This window comes from Ochlerotatus camptorhynchus, unplaced genomic scaffold, assembly GCF_037179485.1.
Source record: "Ochlerotatus camptorhynchus isolate MF236.1 unplaced genomic scaffold, CSIRO-AGI_Acam_v1.1 ptg000425l, whole genome shotgun sequence".
In the NCBI taxonomy this organism is placed as follows: domain Eukaryota; kingdom Metazoa; phylum Arthropoda; class Insecta; order Diptera; family Culicidae; genus Ochlerotatus; species Ochlerotatus camptorhynchus.
Window position 1 is genome coordinate 136,406 of NW_027040911.1, and position 18,139 is coordinate 154,544.

Sequence of the window (18,139 nt, forward strand, 5' to 3'; positions counted from 1 at the left end):
CGGTTAGTGTCATAGTAGAAGGAATGATGCAACGAATTTCGGTAGATTAGCATCACAAATTTTTCAGCCCTTGGAAAAGGAAATCAAAGGTTATTGAACTTGGATTGATGGAATTCTGAACCGCCATAAGTGATAGCCTACACGGTAAGAAAAAAGTACCCAAAATTGAGTAAAAAATTACTCAACGTTGGGTTCTAACACTTGAGGTCCACCGTTGAGTAATTCTCAAAAATGTTCTGGTTAAATTTTACTCAACTACTGAGTAATATCAGATGAACTCAAATTTAAGTTATTTTTCTGTTGAAGTTCAATTCAATAATCATTATTTATTTAATTGCATTGATTTTTAATGTTCTTATAGTTTTGATTTTATGCATGTTTTTTGAAAGTACACCATCAAATAATTGTTAAAAAATCAACTAAAATATTTTTTAATATATTTAATTCAAATCAATCACACTGTGATTTGAAGTAAAAATAAACTCAAATTTTAGTTAAAATAACTCAACCGGCATGTTCTCACAGTAGGATGAATGATTGAGTACTTTTAACTTATTTTTGGATGAAAATTGTAACAGCGCTTCGATTATTGGAGCTGCAGCCGTTGCTGGCAGTTCATTGTTTGCGATTGCCTTAGTCGTTCACCTACAGTAAAAGTGATTTTTCGTCCTTGTTAATGATTGAAAAAGTGGCTGGATGCTTGATAGATTGAAGGTAAGTGTTTTTATTCATTCTGTAATGTGAATACTCCCAAATTTATTATGTTGTATCCATCCATACAGGTTGTAATCAAAGAGCTGTCAATATGGATTGAATAATCCGAAAATACTCGACAGATAACACCGCTAATCGGCTGAACATCCAGACGAGACGGATTTCGCGCGGTCCAGACGGGACCGATTTTGTCGTCCAACCAGGACCGGTTTTTGTTTCGTACGGCCAATCGAAGATCTTCACAGATGCAAACAAGTGGATGGTGAACATCAAAATGTCCAACGGATCCATACAACTTTAGACATTGAGCAGTATTCGTGCCCGAGAAGAGAAAATATTATGGTGTTTGTTGAAACCATCCATCCACATCCAGAGTTTGCTGAACTATGTCAAGAAGAGAGAGTGATCTGCATTAGTGCATCTTAGGTACTGTCTAGATTTGATTTTTGAATAAATGCATTAAATTATATGCCCTTTTCCACAATTTCGTTTCTTCTTAAATTTAAAAAAGGAAAAATATTTCTTTGCTAACATTCTGTCATTTTTCTCCTCCCGACGTTGAGTAAATTTCACCTATTTCGTTCGATAATCAAGTAGTTTGTTTTCACCCATTGAAGCCCAGATCGAAATCACTCAAAATTGAGTTCTCTTGTTTAACTTAATTTTACCTAGCCCCACTGAAGCCACGTGTTGAGTGAAAGTAACTTAATTTTGGGTACTTTTTTCTTACCGTGCACTGAAGCCACGTGTTGAGTGAAAGTAACTTAATTTTGGGTACTTTTTTCTTACCGTGTAACATGGAGCAATTCAGCGCTGTTCATTAGGACCTGAGGACAAGACAGTGCACAGTGGGCCAGGAATGAAATTTAGCAGTATTTTTTTTTTTCAAATAATTTAAATTTTTAATTTGAATTAAAATTTAAATCATAACGCTCTGGGATTGCATCCAATTGAGTTGAAGACTTCAGAAAAGTTTATAAGCTTATACCCCGTTCACATTACAGCGTATATCAAGTGATATACGGTGTCTTTCAGTGAGCACTCATACATCTAGTTTTCACTGGAAATGCTATGTATGAGTGCTCATTGCAAGACAGCCTATATTACGTGATATAGGCTGTAATGTGGACGAGGTATTAGTTAGGCTCTTTTTGGACTTTTTTATTACTTTTTTTAAAATAGAATGCTTCCGTTAAATCCAATTGAATTTTCAGATAACCCACCTTAAAATAGATAGTTCAGTGCTATGAATCTCTCAATCAAAATTCACAATATCCGCACAACAGAGCCACACCAACCGGTGGAAACTAGCGACGCCGGTGGTGTAGTGGTAAGCGTGATTACCTCTCACCCCAGCAGGCCTGGGTTCAATCCCAGTCGGCGCCGCCGGGATGTTCTGAGGCATAACATCTCTGATCACGCCTTCCTTCGGATGGGAAGTAAAGCCGTTGGTCCCCGGTTCATGAGTTGATGGGTCGATAGGTAGGGTCCAGGTGTGGGAGCTGCCTTCCTGGCACGTCGGTAGCATTGGTGCTCAGCACGGAAAACAAGATCGACGGAAAAAAACAAACCAAAGGGGAAAAAAAAGCATTCTATAGTAAAAAGTAATGAAAAAGCCCGAAAAGAGCGATCCATCACTGGTTGGGATAATTTGGTGGATAAAAATAGTTCACGTTTTTGCCGCAAAGATAGCGCAGCGGTACCAACTTTTTCATTTCTCAAGCTGTTTTCAGCTGTAGAACGCAAATTGTGTGTGAGATATACGAAGTTTGTCTGAAATCCACATTTTCAAATCATTTCCAGAACAATGCTTTAATTTTTTGATTACGAAAAAATAAATATTATATGAATTTTGAAAAAAAAACGCATGCAGAATGCGGATGCAATCCAAAATGTGCACCAAATATCTCAAAATATCTCAGAGGTATATTGAGATATATTTGAGATATTTTGGAGATATTTTGATTTGAATCCAACAATCTATTAATGAAACTGATCTTTGAGCACACGACAGTTTTTTTTTTCCAAACCACTCATAGACGTTTTATCAGCATGAATTAGGAATTTTGACCGGAATATGGACTCTGGGGAATACGGGATGGCCCACCGGAAGATCCGGAACATCAGTAAAAGTGGTCTGTTTATGAAACTGATCCTACAGCTCCATGTTTTTTGACGTCTTTCGGCAACATACTGGGGGTGCAATTTCAAAAAACCAAAATCGACCGCGTCACGAAAAGTGGTCAGATTTTAACCACTTATAACTCTATCAATATCAGATGGATATTAATTCTTAACAAGCCAATCGATTGGAATATCATCTACAAATCTGCTATAATGAACACTTTATCAATTTTCAAAAGGTCACTATTGAAAATTGCACGAATGTGCAACTGTTGCTATAATAATGCAAACACAGTTTTAAAAATCGAATTCACTCCGGTCTCACCGAACGGTGTTTATTCAATCACCGTGTTTGGTGAGTGATGGTGTCCAGCGAGGGGACGACTCTATCTACGGTGCAAAAAAGATTGTGTTTTGCTTTGGCTAGCTGCGCGCACGCTGAGTAGATAGAAAGAAGATTGATGACGATTCTGAAGATTTCCTGCAAAAAGATGATGCGCGATGCAAGTAGATGCGGCAAATAAAAGAAGATTTTTCGAAGCTAGATTCGCTAGTGTGAGATATGTTGAGCATCTAAACTTGAGATTTAGATGTGTCGCCCCCCTCGGTGTCCAGTGGTCATCATCAGCAGCAGTAGCAGTGCTTTCGGTGCGTGGCGTTGTAGATTGTTCTCCAGTACACGACGAAAAGCTGCCGCGAGCTGCAAACGCGAGCTGCAGCCCACTGAACGGTCCATTCGCCGAAGAAGGAGGAAGAAGTTGCACCGCTACTGATCGGATTTCAGTTGCTCGTCGTGAGCCGCTGTGAGCCATCTATGCCAAGCGCGTCACCGTTCCAAACAACATACAGCTCACCAGTCTTATATGTGTAAAACACCTTAATAGCTCAGTATTACTCAACCATCACGATAGAACTGTCCTTTTCAGGTCCACCATTTATGGAAATATGCTGAAAATACCATGGCCGTGGGGGTACAAAGAAAAATTAGACGAAGAGAATCTATCAATGTTACTTAGGACCTAATGCAATGTTCGGCTTGATATGAATGCAGCCAAGTTATCAACGATAGAGAGAGTCGATGAAGAGAATCGATCAATGCAGATTGGTCTATTTGAAAAGTGGCGCGAGACTTGTCAAGGTCATCAATCGGATGTCAGTTCTAATAAGTATAAATCTAACATACCATGTATTTTTAAGACAATTCTCTGATTTTGATCCAGATATGATGGATTTCAATTCTTAATACACCAATTAATAGAAAAAATTCTACGAATCTGTTAAAATTAAGACTATCAATTTTCAAAAGGTCACTTTTGAGAATTGCACGAATGTGCGACTGTTGCTATTAAAGTTGAAATTATCATCGATTGCCTTTATGATGCATTAAAATTCTTCCCGAATTTTCTTAATAAAAGAGAGACTTAAAATTTGCATCAAAAAGCATAAACGTAGGTACCGTCCGGTATTCTCAGATTCTGTGAATGGTGTGTTTTCCCTAACACAGATTTTATTTCCGAGTACCAAAATTAATGGGCAGTTCAATATCTTCAAATTTCTACAATTGTAGAGACATTGTTTGCGAGTTTATCGATATAGCCATGTCACAGCATTTGGCTACACAATACAAGCGCGAATTACGTAAGCATATCGAGGAAATGATTCCACAACATTGTTCTTGGAAGCCAGTTTAGAACAATGCTGTGGAGCTTTCAACCCATCGGTCCTTTTCAGGACCACAAATAAAAGAGTTAAGTAAAGAGCTCAAGTAAAAGCTTTTATCCAAGACATATCATCCAGGGATTGGCTACATGGACAGCGACAGAGCACCTCAAAAAACAGAACTCTCAGATTGCTTCCGAATTTCAACCTATAGAACTTTTTCACATTATGAAACCAAAACTTTTCATATAAGCGTTCATTGGAAAAACGTTTCGTTTCAACCTTTCCAATGGGGCCAATGATCTTAAAAAACTGTCCAAGATTAAGGGGCTTGACATAGATGGCCCACAGCAACTCACGAAGAGCTACTGATTCCGATCAATAGCGGTGCGGCTTCTTTCTCCTTCTATGGATGCTCATGTGGGCTGCAGCTCGCTGCTTGCAGGCAGCCTTTCGTTGTGTATTGGAGAACACCACAACTCGCCACGTAGTGATTGAATAAACACTGTTTGGTAAGACCGGATGGAATTCAACTTTGAAATCTGTGTTAGGGAAATTGCTTTTCGCAGGCAATCGGTGATAATTTTAACTATCATAGCAACAGTATACATTCGCGCAATTTTCAATAGTGATATTTTCTAAAATGATAAAGTCTTAAATTTAACAGATGCGTAGGAATATTTCTCATCGATTGGTGATATAATTATTGAAATTGGTTCATTGGCAGCCGAGTTATTAACGTTCAAAATCTTTCATAATTTTGTTACATGTTCCATTTTCGGTTTTCACAAAGCGTACCCCCATATAGAAATCACAGACGTAGTCCTACGTCAAAATCTAAGGGCACCGGTGGGATTCGAATCCATAATTCCAATTCAGTACACGGATCCATTGCCAATTATACAACGCTGGACCTATATCGTCTACGGATGTATTTGGCTAATGATATTTGAGATTTGAAATTTGACAATTTGACATTTGACTCAGTAACAGTCGATGTGAACAAACACAGCTCATTTTGTTGTACATCTTACATGCTGAAGTATGTCCAGTACAGTATGATCAAAGATGAATACTAAGATGAAACTGTCGGAAGAAAAACTTTCTATTTTAGTGTCCTCCTTGACGGTCCCTTTCATCAAATGAATACCCCCGTATTCAAGGTAATTTTGTGGTTTTGCTGCCCCCTCGACAGAGATGAAATTTTGCGCTCATTTTTATCAAAACAAGCACACCAAACTCAGAGGTGTCCCATTTTTTAATTAATCGATTAATAACTTATCGATTTTTTTTGTTCGCTGTGCTGCCATATTTCCATCAATGAGAGTGCAGTACATGTTTGAAACGATCGGTGATGATCCTCTGGAGAAGTTAATGCTTATATCGGCATGATATAACCGATTACAAATATTTTACTTTTCGGTTCGTTAATCGATTAATCGATAATTCGAATGAAAATCGGCCATCACTAGATGAATGTGAAACGTCATTTCAAATATATGGACCGTACATAAATAATGATACAATTTGAAAGGGATCGGGGCTCATCACAAATTACGTTCACACGGTAACTGAAATAAACACGAGTGTTCACCGGTTGGTATGATTATAACATTTGAGCTGCCGGCCTCGTTACGTGGTTCGCCGTGTAGCTTAGTCATGATGTTGGAACATGACCGTTGGACGGGTGCCACATCGCTCTTCCGGGTGCAGCTTTTGATCCTGTTGGTGAGTTGCTTGGTGTCCTTGGCCTTCTAGTTCAATAGACCAAAAAATCCTCGATAGGATGGCACTGCGGCAGATTTCAAGACAAGACATTTTGTAAACAAACCTTGTAAGGCCACATTCTCGCGAACCGTAGTCCGCCAAAGAAAACCAACATAATGAACAGGTAGGGGAATTTCTCCTCTACCCGATTGTGGTTTAGGTTTGCGAATGTAGGTTTCGGTTTGTGAGAAAATGGCCTTACAAGGTTTGTTTACAAAATGGAGTTGAGGCCATTTCAATTGTTAGTCTTGATTTGTCGGATTCCGGTCGTTTGACACATCTAGATAGCGCTGGAATTAGGGCGTAACAGATTGTGTAAACAATGACTTCTATCGATGATTTCAAGAAAGTCAAGGCTTGCCAACGCAAATTAACATCACCATCGGGTAGGGGAAGACTTCTTCTACCCGACGGTTATGTTGGTTTGCGTGGACGTGCCTTGAATTGCTAGAAATCATCAAGAGAAGTCATTGTTTGCAAAAGCTGTTTCGCCCTAATTCCAGCTTTATTTAGACATATTTTGGACTTTCCGCCGTACTTCAGGATCATCCAGCGGCATTGGGATCTCACGGTTTGGATTTGTTTGTCAGCGTACTCTGGGGATCTGGTTTTCTTTCTACACACTATTCCCTCTTTCCTTAGAGTCTTGCTGTTGTGTGACTTCGATAAACGGAACTTTCTGGCCACTTCCCGTTGACTTACCGAATCCATGTTGTTGAACCTTGTTGTGCAGCGAGCGGAGCGCCTTCTTATTCATTATCTTCATTGAACGGCCACTACCTCTTTTCCCGGTTACTACCATGGATGCCAGGTTACGGTATACGGTGGATTCCCGAGCAAAGTAAAATATCAAATTGATAACAAGTTCTATTACCCGGTTATCACTTTTTGATAATTGAATATGTTATCATTATGGTTGAATTAACAGCCAACATAACAAAAGTGATAACAAAAAAATGCTCGTTGGATATCACAAAAATAACTAATTTTGTTATTATTGATAACATCTCGATAACACATTCTGTAAGCCATACAAATTTATTCCATAAATTTCAAATCATGTTATCATTTTGATATCAAAGCCTTACGCTGATAACTGAAAAATGATTAGGGATTAAAAGCACTATTTTTTATTGTTTCAATGCGAATAATATTTAAAGTTTTGAACTAACCTTGTATCGTTAATAAATATATAATGAATTTTTCATGATAACAACTGATAACAAAATAGATCAAGGCTGATAACTAAATAAGTTATGCGATAACAACTGAAAACAAAATGATATCTGGGATAAATGATATCAGGTTGTTATTCTACTTTGCTCGGGTTCCGGAACATTTGCCTTCTTAAAGTGGTCAACTGTGTACTTTTTTCCACGATCTTCGTTCGCTTGAATGAATTGTATACAATGCGCGGGCGCAGTTCTTTCTGTTTCGACGGCATGTTGAACATAGGATTGGGTGATCTTGGATCGATCTTTTTCATCCTGATTTCCGATTTTTCGGATCGATTCTTTGTCGAATTCGATGAACATAGCAACATTTGAAAGGTTTAAGCCATAGAGCCTGAATTTAAAAAAAAATAAAATAAAATTGGAACAATCGATTATCTATCAAAGTCATAGGAAAAGTCAGTGCTAACATTTGAAAACGGCACAAAAGCCATTTGTAAACAAATGGTTTGTGGGCCCTTTACTCACTACTTGAAGTACACCCACGCGACACAACAGCAACATCGGGTAGGGGAAATTTTCCCCTTCCTGACGATGCTGTTGGTTTGCGTGGGCGTTCTTCGGGTAGCGAGTAAAGGGCCCACAAACCATTTGTTTACAAATGGCTTTTGTGCCGTTTTCAAATGTTAGCACTGAAGTTATTGCAATCGTGCAGAAGACCTGTCAAATGGATAAGGTGTCACCTCTTTACCCAATTCAGTCTCTTTAGTTTGCACTAGCTCCCTCCTTTGCTCATTGCTACTTGCCGACACATTTTGTCAACACTGAGAAACAGAATAATACATTTTGATTGATTAATCATAACACGTTATTTCGAAACTACCCAAATTTGGGTACAATCCACCCAGTTCGGTCAAAGCTGAACCTACCCAAAAATGGGTAAACTGTGTTGGGAATGGCAAGCTGACAAATGAACAACGTCGATCGGATTCATGTCAACCTGGACCTGGATGTCCATAGGACCGTCCTCCGGAAGATCCGGAACATCCGTAAAAGTGGTCAATCCATGAAACTGATCCTAGAGCTCCGCAGTTTTTGAAAAACTCTAAGAACTGAGATGATAGAATGAATTTGGGATCGTGACATAAATATGGACCTTGATGGCCATAAGACCGTCCTCCGGAAGATCCGAAACATCCGTGAAAGTGGAAAATTCACGAAACTGATCCTAGAGCTCCGTGGTTTTCTTGTAAACGTTAGGAACTGTGATATTAGAATGAATTTGGGATCGTGACATAATCAAGGACTCAGATGGCCATCGGACCGTCCTCCAGGAGATCCGAAAAAACCGGAAAAGTGGTCAATGTGTGGAACTGATCCTAGAGCTCCACGGTTTTTTCGAAAACACTTGGAACTGTCGTATATAAATTAATTTGCGGTCGTGAAATAAACATGTACCTAGAAGCCCAAGGGACTGTCCTCCGCAAGATCTAGAACATCTTTTATTTTTTCGAAAGCATGTGGATTGCGATATAAGAAAGAATTTGGAGTCATGACATAAACATGGACCCAAATGACCTTGAGCCATCCTCTGGTAAGTCCAGAACATCTGTAAAAGAGGTCAATGAATGAAACTGATCCTATAGCTCCGCAGTTTTTTTTTTACAAAAACATTAGGAACTGTGATATTTGTGGTCGTGACAAAAACATGGACCTGGATGGCCATAGGAAGATACGTAAAATCCGTAAAAGTGATCAAGTGGTTTCTTATATCACAGTGTTTAAAAAAGAACTGCAGAGCTCTAGGATCGATTCGCGAATATGAACCCATGAATCCCGCCTGGTATTGCCCCACGAACTCTCTTGCAAATGGTGACAAGCGGCGGCATATAATTTGGGAAAGTACCTTGTAGGCGGCGCTCAGCATTGTGATCGCGTGGTAGTTGCAGCAATCCAACTTGTCGTTCTTTTTGTATATTGGGCATACAACACCATCCATCCACTCCTTCGGTAATATCTCCTCCTTTCAAATCTTGGTAATTACCCAGTGCAGCGCTCTAGCCAGTACTTCACCACCAGCTCACTTGGTAGTTGATCTACACCAGTTGCTTTGTTGTTCTTCAGCCGACCGATCTCCTCCTCAACTTCTTGAAGATTAGGAGCCGGTAGCCTGTCGTCTTTTGCGCGTGCTCCAAGGTATGTTGCCGTGCCACCTTCGTTTTCTGCTGCATTACCGTTGAGGTGCTCGTCATAGTAATGCTTCCAACTCTCAATTTTATGGAGTGACTATTTTACGGATGTTGTTGATCTTTCGGACGACGGTCCCATGGCTATCTAGGTACATGTTTATGTCACGACCACAAATTCATTCTTTTATCACAGTTCCTAATGTTTTTGAAAAAAAAACCGTAGAACTCTAGGATCAGTTTCATTGATTGACCATTTTTAAAGATGTTCTAGATCTTGCGGAGGACGGTCCCATGACCAGGGCTGGCAAATGCCATTTTCAATGAAAGATCTCACGCTAAATTTACACAGATACTTCTGTCACTATCTATGGATGAGAAAACGATGATAGGGATTTTCTTCAAAATCTCATCGAATTGTTCGTCATGACAGAACGTGACATTGTTACGATGATGAATTACTAGTTCATTTAATGCTATTAAAGTTACTGGTAGCAAGGAAATCTTAATAATATATTCACTCTTCTGATCACACTTGCTTAAATTCATCTAAATCAGTTAGAAATGTTCATGTCAAAACCGCATAAGAATTATTCTCATGAGTGCTTGATCATTGAAAAATGACAAGAAAGCTAATGATAAGTAGTTTCGTCTCGTGATAGTGAGAGGAACTGTTTTCTCATCGTCACATGGTGCCCATGCATTAATTATGTCAAGCTAAATCGAGCAAAAACTTACAACCCTTCCCCCCCTATCGTGACGTTTTTCCTATACCTAATGCATTGCTTGTCACAAAATCTTAGACCCCCCCCTCCCCCTTAGAGCGTGACATAATATAGACGCATTTCGCGCCAAATCGAATAGAAACTGGCAGCACCCTCTCAGATTTCAATAAAATTTTCTGGATGTGTAGACTTTGACTAAATAAGCACTTTTGCATACTGAGTTTTTCCAAAATGTATCTAGACTAACATTTGAGAAGGGCCAAACTATTTCTGCTGATTTTTTTCAAAAAAATATTATGGAAAAATGAAAACTCCAACAAAAATATGTTGTATGGATGACTTTTAGGAAATTGCCCAAGTTATCAAAAAAAAAAATACTGAAAAAAATTTCATTTGAGACCTACACTTAAAAAAATCGATTTAAAAAAAATGGCCATGTTTGATTTGGATGAAACTTTGCCTCAAGATAGGTAATTATGTTTACTACCAACCGTCCAAACATCGCGAGATGGGCACTTTTAAGGAAAAAAAGTTTTTCTTACAAAAACTTTTTCATGTCTGAACTGATTTTTTTATCGTACCATTTTTACACAAAACTAAACCAGTGAAGCTCAAAATCATCTCAGAACCCAATGAAGCTCCATTTGTGATTCAATTTTGTCTAATCAGCAACTAATCACTTGGATTAATCGAGAATTACATATGAAAAGGGCTTATATCATTAGAAAATAATATAATTGATTATATTGTCTACTACTGAGGCAAAATCCGATACTCCTATAGCAACTTAGAATTCTTAGCTCAAATTATCCATAAAGAATTAGGTATGAATAAAATTTAAATAGAGATCTTCTTTCGAATCAACAACGATTTGATTTTGATAAATATAAAGATATTAATATTGGTTTCACTGTATTCACACAATTGCGACCAAAACATTGCATTTTGCTTGATTCTACTGGTATACATAATGTATGTATTTGTACAATTCATGAAAATGTAAAATTAATGATCAACAGTTTAAGAATTATGTCACAAGATGCAATAATAGAAAAAGTGCTTTGTAATATTTCTACTAGAACAACTGATTGCTTTTTCCGTGCTTGCGAAAAGTGTGCTTCCAATGAACATATTGAAGAAGAACTTACTTTGCTATTAGAATCAAATGACAAACAAGATGTTGTGTTTCAACAGTGGCTGAATACTGATCGCTGTAATTTGGAAACGATTATCAAGCCTGTTGATGAATTTGTTCCGTATCTCATTGATAAAATTAACAAACTTATAACTCATGACTTTATTTACAAACAATAGTCATTTTTTCTAAGAAATAAAAAAGAATCATTAAAAGAAGGCGAACTTCTAGCAATTTGTGATTTTTCTGAAAATTATTCATTCATTATCCAAAACGCTGTTCAAGGATATCACTGGAATAATTCTCAAGCAACAATACATCCATTTGAAGTTTATTATAAGAAAGACAATAAACTTGAAAATGCTAGCTTCATTATCATATTAGAAGTAATGACTCACGATACAGTTGCAGTTCAGTTGTTCATCCCAAAAATGATAGATTTTATTAAATAATCGATAGATTTTTCTAAAATTACTTTTATGTCAGATGGGGCAGCATCACAATACAAAAATAAGAAAAACTTTGCTAGTCTGTGTAGATTTCAGTCAAAGCATGGATTAGAAGCGGAATAGCATTTTTTTGCAACGTCTCATGGAAAAGGTCCCTGTGATGCCATTGGTGGCACTTTCAAGCGAATGGCAAAGAGAGCTAGTCTTGCTCGAGATTATGGAAACACCATAACAACTCCACGAGAATTATATAACTGGGCAGTTGAACAAACAGATAAAAATATCACAAAACTACGTTTCGAGTACATATCCACTGAACAGTACATCGAAATGTCAGAAGAACTCGAAGAACTATATAACAGCACAAAGACAATATGTGGCACACAGAAATTCCACAGTTTTGTGCCTATAACTGGTGACAAAGTAGCGGCAAAAAGGTATTCTAATTCAGAAGATGAACCAAAAATATTTGATTGGAAAATGGAAAAAAAATAGCATGTATGAAAATAGGTTTAAAACATTGAAAATATATAAATAAATGATATATGAAAAATCTTGTCTTTTTCTCTCACATATTATCAAATTTTGCATCAGATGTAGACAACAGAATAAGGGAATGATATTTTTTGACAAGGTCTACATGTCCAAATAGTTTTATTGAACTCTGAGAGGGTGCTGAAAATTCCAAATACGATTTGGCGAGAAATGCATCATGAGCCCTTTTCATATGAAATTCTCGATTAATCAAAGTGAACTTAAGTGCTGATTAGACAAAATTGAATCGCAAATCGAGCTTCATTGGATTCTGAGATGATTTTGAGCTTCACTGGTTTAGTTTTGTGTGAAAATGGCAAATCAAAAAAAATCAGTTCAGACATGAAAAAGTTTTTGTAAGAAAAACTTTTTTTCCTTAAAAGTGCCCGCGATGTATGGACGGTTGGTAGTAAACATAATTACCTATCTTGAGGTAAAGTTTCATTCAAATCAAACATGGCCATTTTTTTTAAATCGACTTTAAATTTTAAAAATCGATTTTTTTCAGTGTAGGTCTCAAATAAATTTTTTTCCAGTATTTTTTTTCGATAACTTGGTCGATTTCCTAAAAGTCATCCACACAACACATTTTTGTAGGAGTTGTGATTTTTCCATAATATTTTTTTGAAAAAAATCGGCAGAAAAAGTTTGGCCCTTCTCAAATGTTAGTCTTGATAAATTTTGGACAAAAATAAGTATGCAAAGTGGCATATTTAGTCAAGGTCCACACATCCAGAAAGTTTGATTGAAATCTGAGAGGGTGCTGCCAGCTCCGAATACAATTTGGCGCGAAATGCGTCTAATGCATCAACCCATGACGGCCGTGATATTTACCAGCTATGCCCATGACCTTCTAGGTACATGTTTATGTCACAACCGCAAATTAATTTATATATGACAGTTCCAAGTGTTTTCGAAAAAACCGTGGAGCTCTAGGATCAGTTCATACGTTGACCACTTTTACGGATTTTTCGGATCTTCCGGAGGACGGTCCGATGGCCATCTGGGTTCATGTTTATGTCACGATCCCACATTCATTCTAATATCACAGTTCCTAACGTTTTCAAGAAAACCGCGGAGCTCTAGGATCAGGATTCTGGATTTACTAATTTTACGGATGTTCCGGATCTTCCGCTGGACGGTCCCATAGACATCCAGGTTCATGTTTATGTCACAACCCCAAATTGCTTCTATCATCACAGTTCCTAATGTTAAAAAAAATGCGGAGCTCTAGGATCAGGATCGTGGATTTACTACTTTTACGGATGTTCCGGATCTTCCGTTGGACGGTTCGATGGCCATCTGGGTCCATGTCCCAAATTCATTCTTATATCACAGATCCTAATGTTAAAAAAAACGCGGAGCTCTAGGATCAGTTTCATGGATTGTCCACTTTTACGGATGTTCCGGATCTTCCGGAGGACGGTCCCATGGCCATCCAGGTACATGTTTATGTCACAACCCCAAATATTTTTTTATATCACAGTTCCTAATGTCTTAAAAAAAACCGCAGGGCTCTAGGATCAGGTTCATGGATTGACCACTTTTACGGATGTTCCGGATTTTTTAAGGACCGTTCCGTTGTCTCCAGGATCCATACATAGGAACCATGACTGTTTTCTGGCTAATTGTGAACATTTGCGCCCATTAATCTAAATTACAGATCTTGCACCACTTGCAAAACCCTACAAACACACTTTTCAAAAAAAACGTGTAACAACTCTTTTCGCTTTTTAAAAAAGTAGACGACTCTATTGTCAATATTTTTGCAATCAAAATCATCTACAAACCCTAGGAATTCTAAACGTACCACAATTTTTGAAATTCATTAAGAAATGGCTAAGTTATGCCATTGCAACTTGCCGTTACACGTTTTTCGGAGGCATCGTATTCGGAGTGTTAATCAGTGGATCGATTCTAGAGCCAAATATAAGATCGATCCATCAAGATCGATCTTTCTCTGAAAATTGCCCAATCCTAGTTGAACACGACTGATCATGTTAAAATGAAAAAAGTGTGTGACAATTTTCTGGAGGGTGTAAGGATTCATCAACCCTAAAGTGACATTTATCTGCAAACGTTTTTGTTCTGTTAGAAAAGTAATGCAATCATTCTCATTTTAGTGGACACCAAATAATTTAAAATTTCGGTCAAATTATTATCAAAAATGCTATCCAACCAAATTCCCGGTCGTTTTCGATTCCCGGTTCTCCCGTTTACGTTTCTTCAGTCTTCATTCGTTTTGTATTTTCAGGTTCAATTTTAGCTTTGGAGCATAGTATTGAGCTCTAACTGGTGGTAGGGTAAACGCTCCTATAGTTGCGGTACGTTAGAAGCGTTAGGTTCCTATAGTTGTGTATTGAGTCTCCATACACAACTATAGGAACCTAACGCTTCCAACGTACCGCAACTATAGGAGCGTTTCCCCTATGTTTGTTTGATTTATAAGCATTGACTTTTAAAATCCTTACATTACCCTCTGTAGCTCGCTTAGGAAGGCATTGGTGCACTCGAGTAGTAAATGTATGTGCGCCTAAAGCATTGCTGGTTATGGGGCCTCTGCGTCTGCATCTTATGAGAAACTTCTTTCTACACATCATGTTGCCAAAATTTCAGTTGATCTGCTAAGTGGAGAAATCTACTTCCGATTTGCCAACCAGTCGAAGTCAAATTCACTTGAGTTCCCATATTGCATTGCAGATTCGTAACGGCTACCAGATAAAAGCACAACCGTATCGCCTGCGTCGAGCTTAGACGCTCGAAACATAAGTGGACAGCCTCGCTTTTGTTATGAGCAGTTCCACGCCAAATGACGAATAGATCAGACTCGACTTTCTCAGATCTGCGTGTTTGTTGTAGGCATTCACATTTGTTCTCAATTGAAATTTTCTTTTCAAAACGGGGTATTTGACATTTTTAGTCAATTGAAGCAAGGAAACATCAATTCAAATCGAAACGACGTCTGAGACATAGTTGGAGGAAAAAATAAAAGGGTTCGAGTAATTTGCTCGGAAAAATCTAAAAAAGTACGAGTAGAAAATCCAAAAAAGTGTTAAAATTTAGATATCAAAAATGATATGATGTATGAAATTCCAAATACACCCTTTTGGAAAAAAAAGGCCAGATTCAAAAAGGCCGAATTTGAGCACAAATGTGAACTAACAGTTTCATGCAAATCGGAGAAGGTCGTGCCAAAAATTAATTTTTTTTTTGCTGATTGGCCTGAACCGGTCTAATGTTACATTCGATAGAAGAAGAAGACCTAGACGAATGCTACAGATGGCCAATGTCGCACGGCAATTTATTCTAAAAGTTTCTTTTATGTTCAACCGAGTGTGGATTTGTTTGCCTCGACTTTCCGTTTCATCTCAAATGAGATTCAATGAAGGTGCCTAATTTTATGTTTTCTATTTCATAATGATCTCACGCATGCATTGTATCAGTAAATCCAATAGTAGCTACTCTATTTAATAATAACCCAATCCAATAGCTAAAACACTCACGCGCAGCGTGACGCCAAACGGTTGCAAATCAATTTTCAAACTTAATTACCGCTCTTGGCTCGCCAGTTCCTCATATGTGCGAACGCATCCATAATACACAAGTGCTAATTGATTTATTTGTCGCTTTCGTTGCAGAATTCCTCGATCGGGTCGTTAGCGCCCAGAAGATGTACGGACGCCGGATCGGCATGAGCCGAGCCTGGAACGGACCCATCCCCTATGTGATGATATCGAAAGCCAGCGCCGTCGAGGTGAGAATCTACGATCTTGGTTAGCGCTCGCAGCTGGACGCATTTCTAGATCTCACTGTTTGGATTTCATTTTATGTCTGTTTCGAACAACTGTGACGTGCTTTAACGATGCAAGGCCGCTTCGTGTAGGTTGGCTCGATAAGGGACTGAGTGGTTTTCACGCCATGGAATCCATTATGCTGCTTAGATATTAAACTAGCTGGTGCATATCAATGATGTAACATTCTATTTATGGATTCAAAAAATTATGTATTAAAAGGGTGCATGGGAGCGACTCGTTTTGGGTCACCATCGTCGATCTCGGTTCAAAATAATCAAACCGAACTTGGTTGACCTTTCTCAATCTTAAGTCACCGTCATCGGCACGTCTGTTGTTACACTGTCGCGTCGTTGGCAATGGAATTACTTCAGCTAGTGCTGATCGCGTCGTTTCTACACCCGATGACGTCAAAGCATTCTGGCATTGTCTATTTAATTGAATTCGATAGTCTTTTCCAATTAATTCGCTGCTCATGATGACGGCAGATCAGCTTTATCGCAAGGCCAGGGGGTACACCTGGAGACCTGAGTTATCGCACCACTCTCTCATTATCGTTTCTTACATACAGTGTATCTCAAAATTGATCGTTCACCCTAGAGGACAATTTTTTGAAACATCGTTGTTGTTGTTTATTTATTATCGACCTTTTAACCATACAGGTAATTCGGGTCGGTTAGATTATTGGATACAATTTTATCTTAAGTTATTATGATATTTTAGAACTAACACTGACACTGATTTTAATATTGAAATAGAATTTTGAATTTTCACTAGGGTTGGTCATGATATGGACTAAATACCTGGTTTTCGATGATTGTAACATCTTGGTCGCCGTTTTAGGATGCTTCCTTGGTGTTGTCGTTTCCCATACTTCGCGTATGATTCACTGAGGTAGTTGTTCGCTATGTAAGTTTTCGACTGATTGCTGTACTGAGGAGTGTGGCTGGTTTAAATATTGTGCAACTGCTGACTTCGTGGATCTAATGTTTGGCTCATGATAATTGCCGACTGCTTTCTTTCGCAAGATTTGCTTTTTATTTCGTTTATATCTTAGCGCAGTGAAAATTGATGGTGCAATGTTCAGTTCGTTTCTTATGTTTTCAAATTTAATGCAGTGGATGAGTAAATGTTTTACACTTATTTTGGTGCCACAGGTTGAGCATATGGATTCTGGTTCTTTTCAGACGAAATGTTCGTGGGTCGCTCTGGTGTGTCCGATTCTGAGTCGTGTAATGATTTGGCTCTCTTTCCGTTTGGAAGTTAACCATTCGATAGTGTTGTTCTTGATTTCTTAAATTTTTCCTGCTGCCCGCTGTACCAGGAAACATCTCGTGGGTATTATTTTCCTGCTGGTTGGTTTGTCTAATAGCGAATTCCAGGGCTGGTAGCGAGTCATTTTTTAGTGACTTGGTCACTTTTTTCAAGCCAGTCACTAAAAAGTCTCCTTTTTTTAAGGCCAAGTCACTAAAGTCACTTTTTTCTTGTAATCAGTCACTATTTTCAACTTTTTTTAGCGTGAATTTATTTCAAGATTGATTATTCTTCTTGCACTGTCAAGGATCTGATAGTCCAATCGATGACTACATTTTGTTCTTGGATTTGGAGAAGTTCTGAGGAATGAAAGGAAATGCTGAGAATTTCAGTGAAGCTCCACAAACAAACTGCGGGAACATAAATAAAGTTTACACTCTGAAAATATGGGGAACTTACTGAGAGCTTTAAGAACCTCAAAGCGGTTTTTTTAGCATCTGAAAATCTTCAGGAACTTCTATGAAGTTCCTATAATTTCAGAGAACTTCACAGCTGTCAACTGTAGAAATATAGAAATCTTGAGGGGTATTGTGTAAATTTTTAAGAAGGTCTAAGCACCTCAGAAAAGC

The 18,139-nt window shown here is 38.1% G+C and overlaps 1 protein-coding gene across 1 annotated transcript in view; it reads left to right on the top strand.

Annotated features, from left to right (window-relative positions):
- LOC135711203 (cytochrome P450 4c3-like) overlaps positions 1 to 18,139 on the top strand; it is a 57,617-nt gene that overhangs the window by 26,693 nt on the left and 12,785 nt on the right. The window contains exon 2 of the mRNA XM_065233984.1: positions 16,104 to 16,219. Within this exon, the coding sequence (XP_065090056.1) occupies positions 16,104 to 16,219 (116 nt within the window). The remainder of the gene's footprint in view (positions 1 to 16,103; positions 16,220 to 18,139) is intronic.